Here is a 13,272-nt window from a genome sequence, read left to right as displayed (position 1 = left end):
CGTTTAGGGAAGTGGTACAAATAAGGAGAACAAAAGGAACCACAAGCGCAAAATGCAAATTCAGTAATAAAAAGCCACTTTAGGAAAGTAAATACGAACAGCGAGTGTGGGAGCAAATTCTATTGACAAGATAAAGATGTGTTTTTCTTGTCCATGAAAAATCCAAGTTATCGGATTTGATCGAATCAATTTGCCTTGCGCCTCTTTTGCCAGCAAACTCCATACGCCATGAAGCGAATCCAAAGGCACATTTGAAGTTTGAGTGAGAAACATGAAAGAACATAGGCTAATATCACAGATCAAACCCTGATAAAAAAAAATTAAAAAAAAAGGGATTGTGTGACAGGATTCAGAGCTAAAACCTCCACGTCACTCATGAAACATTGAGAAAGTTTCCCCTGTGAGTCCATGAGGAAGGTTTTTGTTCAATACTACGAAAACAAGTTTTTGACACTTTTTCTTTGCTGTTGTTGTTGTTTGCATTTTTTTTTTTTTTTGGGGGGGGGCTTTTAGTTTACAACTCGAGTCACTCCTCTTAAAAGAAAAAGAAAAGCTAGAAACAGAAGAGCCAATCCGCTGCCACGTAGAGCAGCTGATTGCATGGTACATCAGAACAAGAACCAGAAAACGGGAACCAGAAATAGGCAACCACCCACAGACTTCTCGACAATGTTCACGAGGAACTGGCTCATTGCGCGGATGTGACGATGACGGCCGCATCAACAGACTAGTAAGGTGAGTAACGGGGAGATTTTTTTAATTTTTTTTTTTGCCCAATGCCGTCATTTCACTGGTAGTCGGCTCGGGCGTCGTCCCGCTGCTGTCCGTCAGTTAAACGATAAAGTTTAACCAATACTTTTATTTTACAACTGTGTTTTCTTTTTGGCATCCGACGTGAGGAAATATTAATTGCCGCGGCGGAGAAAAGGGGCTGATTGAACTTATCATTCCCCCAGCTGCGCCAGGAAACAGGAACAAGAACCGCAGTCGCTGATCGCGATCGCTCCCCACTTTTATCACTCCGCAGCGAGAGATCTTATCTTGGCTTTTTAGACTCTGAATTTGTTTCAACCTTTGTTGCTCGTGCAGGTATGTTTCATGCTCGGCGGGGAGGGGTTTAACCGTCATTGCCAGACCTGCTGCCTGTGGTGTGTCTGTGGGTTTTTCCCTCAGACCTGCTACTGTAAAAGCCAAGTGCAGAGGAGGGGGCTCTTTAACCTGGCTTCAGTTTTTTTTTCTCTCTCTCCTCCTTTCTGTCATTTCTATAACTGCCGGTTTCCATTGTGTGCTTTGTGTATGAAAAAAAAAAAAAAAAAATCTAATGAAAAATGAAGAATAAATTGCATGAATGTTAAGTACCAAGACAACTAGATGGGATCAGATTTAGCTTCTTTTTTTTTTTTTTTGCCAACAAGCCTCATAAAAAAAAAGGCGTTATCGCATATCTGAAATGCTCAAAGTGATTTTTACTTTAAAAACTGAAACCTAAGAAGTCTAAAATGACATCTACAGCACAATATTTTGTGCTGTCATGTGTGTTGTGGCAGAACACACTGGGCACGTGCAAATTTAGCATCAAATGTGATCCGGGGAGATAAGAGGCTGGCGGATGTGTGGTGACATACCACGGCAAGTAGACTCTCATAAAGGAAGTAAGCGCCGGTGCTGTGGTCATGAATCATTACCTCATTGTACGTTGAAAATGGACTCATTCTCGTCGCCTGTCCCCTTCGTCTACAGCACGCCGACTTTATTGACAGGCTGGTGGACAGGGGAGTCTGCCCGTTCCGATGAAGAATGGCGCTCTGCTGGCGGATCGCACTTTGGTCGGCGCTCCTTGGCGCAGCTCTTCCCTCTAGTCCACACCGCTGCGCTGTAGACGAGAGCGGCAGCACAAAGAGCGGTAAGACGTTCGGGAGGGCAGAAAAAAAGAGTTGCGTGCCATGTGAGAGCTTTTTTCAGCTCTGGTTTTCTGTCAAATATAACGGACGGAAGAGCACTCGACATTTGGTCGCCACATTTAGCTTAGGGTAGACCGCGAAACTGACGAAAAAACGAAGCGGAGGGTAAAGTAGAGGAAAAACATTTGAAGAACATCTGCTCGGGAGGCGTGCACTGGTGGTTAGGATGAGAGGAGGAAGGACGAAGCGGTGAAAGGATGAGGAAATGGCAAGGAGTGCTGAGGGATGAGGTGATGAAAGAGAAAGGGGAATGGGGTATGACGGGATGGCAGAAAAGGGTTCAGGTGGGAGGGACGGACGGAAGGGGAATTGAGGGATGAGGGGATGAAGGGAAAGGGGGATGAAGGGTTAGTGGATGGGGAGATAAGAGACAGAGGGATGAGGGATGACGGGGTGAGGCATGACGGGATGAAGGGACGACTCAGTGAGGAGGGGGAGGAAGGGAGGAAGGAAGAAAGGAAGGAAGGTAGGAAGTGCCTGGAAACTTAACCTTAAATTCACTAGTTTTCTACATTTAAGCTTGGGTACTCAACTACTTTCTATGACTCGGATTGTGTAATCACCCCTTCACATTATATTTAATGTGTTTTTAACTCTTTTAACCTTTTTTTTTTTTTTTTTTTTTTTTTGATTGATCATCAATCAAATTCTAGCAGAACATCTGACAGCATTACTAATCAAGCAGCCCAGGGTTGCAGAAGGTCACCAAAGCGTCTCTGACCTGATGCGGCTTCCTGAAGCACTTATAATCTGCCTTTCAGAAGTCTCTCAGGGGGAGGAGCTCCCCAAACACAAAGCCTCCTGTGTCAAGATCCAAAACTGCAGTGGCACCATGAAACTTCTTTCCTCCTTCTTCAGTTCAGCGTCACTTTGGGGACAGAAAGCATAAGTCTTGTGACTTTGTTGCGAAACTAAGACACAAACTTTCAGTTTACTCTTCCCATCACCAAATTTATGACCAAAGAGCTTCACAATAACATTTTAAATGGTAGTGTTCAACTGTTTTTTGTTTTTTTTTGTTTTTTTAATGGAAAAATTGCGTCGTTTGAAATTGAGATAGTAGCTTAACAAACACAAAACGAGTTTCACATTAAACCAAAAGGCCAGAAGGGAAATGTTAAATTTTACGTTCAGTTCACTCCATTGGTCACGAGGCTGTCAAAAGTACTCACTCAATGAATGTATGACACTTTACTATAAAAAAAAAAATTACTCAGTCACTTTCTCGGGGATAACGCTGCGACAATCACAACATTTCAGAACGGCAACTTGAATGAGTCATTACGTGTTGTCCTGCAAAACACACGAAATTCATAAAGTGCGACTGCTATGAAGCATTTTTTCAAAATGACTCAAACTGGTCTTTACCTGGAAAGAAAGAAAAACCTCATTCAGTGATTCTCTGACAAAAAAAAAAAAAAATCCACACAGAATGCAGTTGTTTGCTCAATTTACAAGGCTATTAGCTAAAAACAACAGCTGCGTATATTGTTCTACGCTATGTTTTGACGGGCTTGAATGAGCATTGCAGCGACTTTATCGCCACCTAATGTTCATGAATTTAACAACGGCAGCTTTTTTTTCTTTTCTTTTTTTAAAGAGAAAGAAATGGTGTTCGACGAATTGAAACATCTAAAACATTGCATTCAATTAAAGCCAGTAAAATGCTTAAAATATATAGAAATATTTATAAAAAAGTTAAAAAAAAAAAAAAAAAAAAAAAAAATAGTACTGGCCAGACGCTTGTGCAGTGTGTGAAGAAGAATGATTCTTTAAGATTGAATGAGTAAAATATGATTAGTCAGTAGTAACAGGAAATATACTTGCATAATTGGCTTGTCATATACTGTATGTTAACTGCATTTTCAATTTTATATCTCTGACTTGAATTGTCTGCAATCAACATTGTTGTTCCTTGTCTTACTGTGCTCCGGCAATCCTCATTTCCAAAAGCAGTTCCAAGTGACAATAGTTGTTCTTGCTGCTAAGTGTTTGTGTTTTCAGCAACTTTTCCTTTATACCTCCAGAGTCTCCACTGCTAAGGTCATTGCAGTGCTATAATGACTACATGTCCCAGGTCCACTGTCACTGGAGGAACGAAACAGGCAAAAAATTGCAGCTGTGGTTCAACTCAGACAAGGAAAGGTAAAAAAAAAAAAAAAAAAAAAAAAAGGGCCTTTTAGCTGGGATTGAAAATCTTGATGTATCTGTGTGAGCCTCAATCCTATGTCCACACAGGGAGCAGTGTTTGCCCTACACAACTGAGACCGAGCACTGTAGCTACAAAACTAAAACTTTCTTCATCGGCATCAAACACACGGCCTACTTCCTCGAGGAGACAACCGAGACCCTCTGCTCACATGGCTCGAGCCAGAAATTGGAACTCTCCAAGCACTGTGAGTTCACAGGTTGCGCATTGGCAAGCCTCTCTTCAAAGTTATCCAACTTCAGTGAAACCAGCAGACACAAACTCTTCCTTCAAACTGCGTTTTACAGTGAGGGCAAAGCCGCCAGTCGGCCTGTCGTTTGACGACGCAGGTGATCGAGGCTGGAGATTCACTTGGTCCAGCCCTTACCCCTCCTCCTCTTCCCTGAACAAGAACATCACCTATGAGATCAGCTACAGGAAAGACAGTCAGAGCGACTGGACAGTAAGTCCCAAATGTACAGATTTTTGTCATTAGACTGGTCAGGAAATTGAGAAAATGGGCAAGTAAACCACACTTCAAGGTCATCTCTTCACAATCGGTCAGTTTCAATAGGTCATTCAATGAAACAAAGAACACTAGAATGCTCTGAATATGTCTTTTATTTATTATTCTTGGCTAAATGGCATTAGTCTCATGGTTTCTGTTGCACGAGGAGAGTCCCTACTTCGAGCAAGGAGCAACAGAGCGTGTAGTTCCTTTACTTGTTCTCTAAACAATGGCTATTTCTGCAGCAAAAAGAGGAGCTGTGCACACGGCCCTTATGACCGCAAGTAAACACAACTATCCCTAGCTTGGACTTTGATGCCAACAAAAAGCAAAACTATAATCAAATTTGTCCGTTTGTAAAATGGACCGCTTGTCATTGGAAATCCCTAGAAAGAAAGCTTGAGTCGGCTTGCTCAAAGCCAAATATAACCTGATAACCAGTGTCATGTTATGGGACCGCTTTTGAGAATCACATCCTCCTCAGTTTTAGACCTCAATTGAAAAAAAAAAGAAAGAAAAAGAAACAATTCTCTCTGCAGACAACAAAGGGCATCACGACCACCAGCGTGAAACTGGAGAAGCAGTCGCTGCATTCAGACTACAAGTACGAAGCCAGGGTGAGGGCCAGGGTCACTGTGGGTCAGTGGAGCCACTGGAGTCCTGTACTGACATTTTACACTGGAGAAGGTGAGCAAGACATGGTTCCCATATCCCAAAAATTGAACATTTATGAAAATTCACGGCATGTATTACACAAGGAGAACTAGAAAAGAGTCCCAGGAGAAAATGTGGAGAGAGGAAACTTTCAAGAAACCTTTTAAAACAGGCAACATTTAATGTTACCGCCCGTGTTGAGCTGTGTTGTGGAAAAATCAATGTGCATGATGTACAGCACGAATTAGAAGTTCCTAAATGACGTATTTGGAGTACACGGTTGTTGTGGTTGTTGTTTTTTCCCCACAGCTGAGGTTTTTCCTCCCCTTATCACCAGCTGTCCTTGCTTCTCTTATCTCATTCCCTTGTCATTTTTTAATGGAGCTTGGAGGGGTGGGAGGAAAAAAAAAAACAACAACAAATCTTTGCAGCTGTCGCTAATGGTCTCGTCTCCCTTACACCCCGGCTCTAGGTGCTTGGCAGACTCCCAGACTGCATTGTGTTCTGGCTGCAGAAAAAGAGGTGGCGTGCAGCTGGGAGGTCAGCACAGAGGTGGCTCACTTCATTAGCTACCAGCTGGCATGCCGTCGCCACCAGACCGCGTGAGTCCAGTGCTGCGTCGAATTCAGGGGTCCGGTAATCCTCGATTCCGGTCGTCCCAACACTCTTTCCAATCTTCTTGCCTCCAGGGCCGAGAGATGCTGCGGTAACCCGACAGCGAGCTATGACCTGGGCGGAAGGGTACTCAGATACAACTGTTCACTGACCGTGGAGAACCCTGAGCTGCTACTGCTGGAGCTCCAACCAGTGCACAACACCAAGACTTTCATGGTCAACAGGAACAGTGAGTGGCAAAGTGGCAAAAGGCCCAGAGACACGAGGGAGGTGGGAGAGCGCAAAGCAAACGAATCGAGTCTCGCTAAAAAAAAATAATAAATAAATAAGCACAACCAGTCAGAGAACCCAGAGATGCTGAGGCAAAAGCATGATTGAACACCTCCACCCAGTGTCTGAACGGCGGTACTGCATCTGTTAACTTGGCACTCAGCAATCTTATCGCGAGTGTCACCAATTATAGAATTTACTCAGGGGCCCATTTAATGTGGGTCAAACATTCAACTTGCTGCCATAGCACATCTTGGCGCAGGAAGCTGTGAACTTAACCTCTCATAATTTCAGTGATTAAAGCATTTTTTTTTTTTACTGTCAATCTGCCTGCCAAGAAAGGAGGTATATTTTCAATAACTTGGCAATAGAGTAGGACAAATGAGACTTGCTTGGTATTGGTGATACACGGAAGAGCTCTCATATGAACTTGGATTTACTCAAAGGGCAGCTTGTCCATTTTCAATTTTTTTATTTTTCCACCTGGGAAAAGCAGCACGTAATTAATTATACACAAAGCAAAGCACACGGGTAAATCGCACAAATGAGATTTATGGATGAGTTCAGGTACACAGTGTTCTTGCTTAAAAGATAATAAAATGCCAAATTGATTTTGAGATGAGGTAGGATGTCTCAGAAATAATTTACTTTAGCCAGAGAACAGATGAAAAACTAGACGCCACCATCAACCCTAGAGGGTGAAAACCTACCCCTAAACTTTAACCAGGAAATTTCACAAACATGTGTTTTTCCCCCCCCACAATTTCACGCCAAGCATGTGGTCGGTATTTGTACTGCTCTTTGCTCACAATTGATTTGCCCTGTGCCCTGCAGTTCGGCCCCCTCGGCCAGCGCAGGTGACGGTGAAGAAGAAGGCCAGCAGCTGTTTGGTGGAGTGGACAGCGCCCCCCATGCCTGTCGACATCAAACTGCTTTACGAGCTCTGCTATTACAGGAAAGAAGAGCAGGTGAATGTGAGTCGCATGACTCCACGTCTCTAACGCAATGCAAACCTCTGGCAAAACGATGGCTTTATTTCCTTTCCCTCAGAACTGTGTTGTCCAGAGCGTACCAGCAGGCTCCACGTCTTATAACATTCTGGAGTCCTCCTTGGCCCCGTCCCAGGACTACCAGGTCAAGGTCAGATCCCTGGTTGCCCCTGGAGACAATTTCTCGTACGAGGGAATCCCGTCGGAATGGAGCCATCCCGCAGACTGGACCTCCCGTGAGGGTAAAAAAAAAAAAAAGAAAGAAAGTGTTCTCGCAGCAAACATGGCAGCACATTCATACCGTAGACATTCTTGTGAGAGCTATTTGTGGTTGTTTATTGGGCATCATTGTGCTTCCGAAAATGATCTGCTCTGTTGTTTCTGTTTCCCATTAGCCCCGTGGCCCGTCCACCCCATCTATATCTTCATCGCCATGTGTGTCATCGTAGCCTTCTTCGTGATGTACTGCACCATTCCAGCTTGTCAAAGGTCCGTTGTTTTTGTGCCCCCCCGCCCCCCCACCCCCCAAAACATATCGTCAAGACAACTGCGACAAAGACAAACGCTAACTTGAAAAGCGTTCCGACATCGCGTGAGCAACATTACTCAGTGCGCTTTTTTCTTTCTTGTCATTCTGATTTAACAGGAAGGCAATTCTGTGGGTGGAGTCTGTTCCCTCTCCTGCAAAAAGCAAAATCCTCTCAGAGTTCAAGGTCAGAATGGAACATTTGATGCGCCATATAGGACCTTTACAATGCCACCAAGATTCTGCACAATTTGGCCTCTTGTCATTTGATTGAGTCATCTCGTGCCTCTTTTCCAGTCTCCGTACAGCCCGACGCTGGCGCAGTGTGAGATCACGTCCATGTGCAAAGAGCAGCAGCTGGACAGCCTGTCGACATGGTACAACGCCTCACTCGCCCCGTTTCCAGACAGATTATAACAAGCGAAAAAACAAATTCCTCTGAGGCGTGACTGAGCGAATTACGGACAACTTTCCTCTTATCTGGGAAAAGCCACTCACTGCTCCGTGTCTCCCTGCAGCTCGTCAAACGCTTCGCTGTGGCAAAACAAGGGCGGCGAAAGAATGTATTCGGATCAGGATGAGGGCTGCTGGAAGTGCGATAATAACCCGGACCGTGCTGAGGACCCCAGCACACCCCAGCAGTCATCCTCTGTTAGCTTCAGTGGACCGTACATCTTCTGTCAGGTTAGGCCACTCACATATTTAGTTTTGTGTCTCGATTTGTTCCGTAAAGAGAAACAAAAGAATGACAGTTACATGTTGTTTATTTCATTTTGGCACTTACTTTCTATGGGCTTTATGCTCTTGTTGGCACTTATTTAAAGTGGTTTATTTTAAATCTCTGCCTTCAAGGACCTGGAGATACCAGAAGCTAAAAGAGTGGCAGAATTATAAATTATTTTTGATTAAATATGTACTGCAGACTACTTTACATATAATATAATATAATATAATATAATATAATATAATAAAACATAGAAGTTCTCTCATTTAAAGGCCAAATTAGTAAGATTTGGCACCCTCTAATGGTAAGAAAATACAGTGCAGTTCAAATGTTAATCAGCTGTGATGTCAGAGCAAAATCATAAAAATCCAGAGCAAACCCACGTTCTGGGCTACTTTAAGAACATGGTATATTGCAGCTATTTACAAGCCCTCTTGCCTTTACACTTTGGACCTGTAAATGCAAAACCAAAAGAGCTTTTTTTGTTGCTGTTTCGAAGCAAACAAGGCAGAACAAAAGCAGATTTCGAAGATGACACTGGCGTAGCAGCTTGTTTTCAGTAGATGTCATCAAACACACTGAATGAAAATGACAAATTAATTTGCTTAAGCGGGACGTGGCGCTCACTTGTCTATTCCTCTCTGCCAGCCGCCCGAGCCAAACAGCAGGTCGGCGGATGAGGAGCGTGAGGAAAGCGAACCCCCTCCCGATGATCCCGCAAGCCCCCCGCCTTTCGACTTCAACCTCTACGGCGCCGGCTACGTGTGTCTGCCCAAAGGCAGTGCCTCCAGGTCTACGCAGGATCTCGTGTCTCACGGCGACGCAAATGCACACGCGCCAGACCGGGCCGAGCAAGACCATCCAGTTACCGCAGAAGCTTCGGCTGAGACGGACTTGCAGCCGGGCTCTGTCGCACCCGCCAGCAGCCCCCAACTTTCAGCGCACGTCTCATGGCCTGTTGCTGCTGGGTGGCCACAGGGGGCCACCGTAGAGTCTTCAGGCTACTTCCACCTTCCTGCTGCACACGAGAGTGCAGAGCGTTGAAGCACTTGGGACCTTTCTTGAACTGGACTTGGGCCGATTTCCTGAACGTCCATCCGTCCGTCCATCCATCCATCCATTCATCCATCTATACATACATTCTTCATTTTCACCACTTCCCCTGCAGCCCATCCCAGCTGTCTAACAACCATCCCCGTTCAAGAGTCGTCAGTGAGCCAAATGCACGTCTTTAGACTGTTGGAGGATGCTAGGCTAACACTCTGCAACTCCCAAATGAAATGCAACGCAGCGGCGTGTGAAAAGCGTGGCGAGCAGACAGTTCCGCAAACCCTTCAGGTGTGTCGCTGTGATTGCACCCTGCCAATCACAGCGAGCTGCACAGGAGCGGTGAGCTGCACAGGAGCGTCAAGCCGAGAACCTACGTCAAGTGAAGTGTGACGCCGCTCAGGAGGCTTCCCACGCTTGGCAGAGAGTGTCAGACACTGGCAGACCTCAGGAAACAGCTGCAGAGAGGTCGTCGTAAACTGCTTTTCCGGGTCAGACGGTGGAGATAAACGTGCTTTCTCGTCAAGCTAGCCTTCCCCTTGGTACGAGGGCATGAGAGCAGCGCCTGAAAGAAAGAGCCTCAAGTACGTCGATCTGGCCGAGAGATCGGAGAGGCTTCCTGGTGTGGCAGTCGAGGGTCCTGTCACTATGCCTCCAGTTGATCATGTGCCCTGGCTACTTGGCAAAGGGGATATCCCTTTGGCCGACTGGTTAGCGTGCATGAATGATGCCCTCTTCACCTTGCCACACTGGGAAGCTCGGATTTTCCCTGTTGGCAACAGTGGTGCCAGTGTAGGTGGAACAGGTGAGCGCGAGCAGAACCTGGAACACCAACTTACCTGTACACCATTCGTGCGCTCCAAAAAAAACCCCACACATTTTGCTCACTTTTATGCCTGACTTTGCTGTAGTGTGCTCCTCTGGTCAATAGAGGGCAGCAGTGAACTGGCCGTTTGATTGTAGTGTGTATTTACAGATATGGATTTTTTTTTTTTATTATTGTTGTTTTGCACATGTTGTCAGTCCCATTGACTCAAGAATGAATAATGCTTTTAAAATGATTGTGGCAATTCTAGCAGTAAGCATGCTGCAATGCTATGTCAAGTTATGTTATGTTATGTTATGTTATGTTATGTTATGTTATGTTATGTTAGGGAATCACATGTATATTTATTCAGAAGATGTCTTTTGATGTCCAAATATTGAAGTTGAAAAATCCATTTGGTTTAGCCGCCGCGTCTGCTGCCCTTTTGGTCTCTTCCCTTTTCACACATGCGTGTGCACACAAATTAACGCTGTTATCTAATTAGCGCTGTGTTTACCTGCACATCTGTGCAGCCTGACGGGGCTGTACACAGTGTTCAGGGTCAGTCCATTTCTGGGAGCAATTGAGAGTCTGTTTGACTGAGAAGGTTTGCATGCATATGTATTATAATTACTGAAGGTCCGGCGCATAATAATCCAAAAGGCAACTCTTGGCACGGAATGATGTATAAAAAAAAAAAGAAGTGTTTTTTGTTTTCTTTTTTTAAATGATCATCTTTGTATACAGTGTTGTTTTAGTATATTTTTCTATTTATGTAAAATGGCTTGTCTACTTGTAAATAGGCGGGAACATTGCTCCACAGCCTTTTCACAGTAGCCAATGTTTGTGGATCTGCTCAGGGTTTCCATGAGGCTGCTGTACAATGGAACTGAGCAACATTCATTTCTCCAACGTATTGTTTTGGGCCAATGCATAAGTCTGCCTTGTTTCTGCACAAAAAAAAAAAAAAAGGGGAATACAATGCTGGAATTCCAGGCATGCCGATATCAACTTCCTGTGTTTTTAACCCATCGCTAGGTAGAACTTCCTGTCTGATGAAGCAGCGAGACGCAGGGCCGACTGAGTCATGATGCCCGTAAAGACGCTGATGCGCCTGTTATTCGTCCTTGGCGATGGGAGTCGGAGGAAAAAGGGGGGGTTGTTTTCCCAGCGTTTTCCCCACATTTTTCAGACGTGAGGCTGAAGGTCCGCTGGTGCCGAGACAAGATGGAGGCGGCGATCGGCGAGGAGGCCGGGACTCGCTCATCTTGATCTTCATCGGCGAACAGAGAAAAAGCAGTGATTTCAGTTGCAGACTGGTCGAGATCATCGGCTTTACTGTGGACAGTAGCTAGCTCGCGGTTATCTGTGTACGCCGTGTCCCCGTCCCCAATTTGTCATACATAAAAACAGGAAAATAAAACTGCTGGAAGGTGGACTGGAGAGCGCGGCGGCACACGGATGCTTGTGTAACCTCCTGTTCAATGGCCTCCTGTTTCCTCGCTGCCGTACATCAGGGGAATTCAGGCCAGACCTAAACACAGACAGTTGTGCCTGCAATGTGTCTTCTGAGTCAGGTCGGTCACTTGACGCTACATGAATATTGTAGTGGTGGTAGTCTTTTTTCTTTTCTACTGCAAACATGAAAGTAGACATGGGCTCGAATGAGCTTTTCATTCATTAACATCAAAACGGATTTTGCACCAGTTGGCTGCACGTTGCCTGAGGTCACTTTGCTGCGCGTGTTCCAGGATCTGATTGAAGGGCACGGTGTCTATTTTCAATCTTAAAACCCCCCGATTGAATGCGTTGTGTTTCAATGCACTCCCGCTGCATTGTGGGCCGTATTTTTATGTGTATTCCGTTTTGTTTATTTTTTCTTTTTTTTTTTGATCCATTGTGCTTTTACTCTGTAGAGCGCATTTGCCAACATTGCCTGCTTTAAAGTGCTCCATAAAATAAAGACGACTTCATTTTGCACAGTGGAATTAAATCAAAACAAAATGGAATCCTCTCTCAGTGTCCTGCAAAGCGGCACATGTTGGAAGTTTGCCACACTTAAACAAAGGTCCGCCCTGCTAACATGCACGCGCGCGCACACACACACACACACACACGGATGCACAGCGGAGGAAAGAATACATATAGTTTGGCATGCGTGGCATTTTGTCCACTTGGGCAACAAAACACACACCTCTGTTTGGCTCACGCTAGACAATTTTGGCAGGCAGGAGGATCAGCTCCAAATTACAAGACATCCCAGAATCCTGTTTGATGGTCTCGTTCCATGTTAAACAGTGAATAAACGAATTAACTTTTTCATTAATTCAAGCGTTCAGCGCGCACACACCGGGAACAAACACAGAACACTTAATTTGTTATTAACAGTGCGTAAGTGGACCTGGAAGCAGCGAAACACAGCGGCGCTCGGCGGGTTGCTGTGCACTTTGCCTTTGTTCGATTTCTCTGTAGTTTGGTGCCGCCCTTGTTAAAAGCCAACAAGCCATATCATCCTTTAATTCCAGCCAGTCAGCTGTGGCCCATCTTTAGTGAGTATCTTTAGTCACACTCCCCGGTCCCTGCGAGACCCTCCCACATTGTCATGGTGGTTGACCCCCCGTGCACGTTTGAGCGCGAGCGTGTGTGCATGCATGTGTGTGTGTGTGTGTGTGTGTGTGTGTGTGTGTGTTTGAGAGAAGAGAGAGTGTTTGTCACAGTCAACAAGCAGAGGCGTTTGGGAGGGGAAGGGGATTTTGGGAAACCTGCAGAAAAGCAGGCATCCCACCTCAATGCTGAATTTAGAGAGTGGTTGGTGTTTAGCAGTAGTGTGTCCGTGTGAGACTGGCAGCGGGGCAATAAAATATAGCAGAATACACAGCGGGACAAAGGGGTCAGCAGGAGGGGATTAGAAAGGTTGACGCAGAGGCTAAGGGAGCTTGTTAAATAAAAAAATAAATAAAAAAAAACTAGGAGTAAAATTCAGAT

The 13,272-nt window shown here is 45.1% G+C and overlaps 2 protein-coding genes across 2 annotated transcripts in view; one reads left to right on the top strand and one right to left on the bottom strand.

Annotated features, from left to right (window-relative positions):
- Positions 1–1,824, bottom strand: part of LOC142886692 (parvalbumin-7-like) — a 47,469-nt gene extending 45,645 nt beyond the window's left edge. Inside the window, exon 1 of the mRNA XM_076023768.1 lies at positions 1,686–1,824. Within this exon, the coding sequence (XP_075879883.1) occupies positions 1,686–1,690 (5 nt within the window). The 5' untranslated portion in view covers positions 1,691–1,824. The remainder of the gene's footprint in view (positions 1–1,685) is intronic.
- On the top strand, positions 1,763–12,269 carry csf2rb (colony stimulating factor 2 receptor subunit beta). Its single transcript, XM_076023754.1, has 14 exons — positions 1,763–1,903; positions 3,989–4,106; positions 4,200–4,357; positions 4,458–4,612; positions 5,197–5,344; positions 5,784–5,913; positions 6,001–6,155; positions 7,031–7,164; positions 7,247–7,427; positions 7,581–7,674; positions 7,832–7,898; positions 8,009–8,088; positions 8,230–8,395; positions 9,084–12,269. The coding sequence occupies exons 1-14, from the start codon at positions 1,798–1,800 to the stop codon at positions 9,477–9,479; spliced, it is 2,088 nt and encodes a 695-aa protein (XP_075879869.1). The 5' UTR covers positions 1,763–1,797; the 3' UTR covers positions 9,480–12,269.
- Positions 12,270–13,272: the final 1,003 nt, after the last annotated feature.

The sequence above is a fragment of the Nelusetta ayraudi genome, unplaced genomic scaffold, assembly GCF_046127955.1.
Source record: "Nelusetta ayraudi isolate G7.1 ecotype Tasmania unplaced genomic scaffold, CSIRO-AGI_Nayr_v1 ptg000016l, whole genome shotgun sequence".
NCBI classification, from domain to species: Eukaryota; Metazoa; Chordata; class Actinopteri; order Tetraodontiformes; family Monacanthidae; genus Nelusetta; species Nelusetta ayraudi.
The sequence above is the reverse complement of the archived record's forward strand: the minus strand, read 5'-3'. Positions and strand labels throughout refer to the sequence as shown.

Excerpts from the sequence above, each read along its gene's own strand:
- csf2rb (XM_076023754.1), top strand. The coding sequence starts at position 1,798 with ATGGCGCTCTGCTGGCGGATCGCACTTTGGTCGGCGCTCCTTGGCGCA. Across the intron at positions 7,675-7,831 it reads ACCATTCCAGCTTGTCAAAG|GAAGGCAATTCTGTGGGTGG; the intron begins GTCCGTTGTTTT and ends CTGATTTAACAG. Across the intron at positions 8,089-8,229 it reads CTGGACAGCCTGTCGACATG|CTCGTCAAACGCTTCGCTGT; the intron begins GTACAACGCCTC and ends GTCTCCCTGCAG.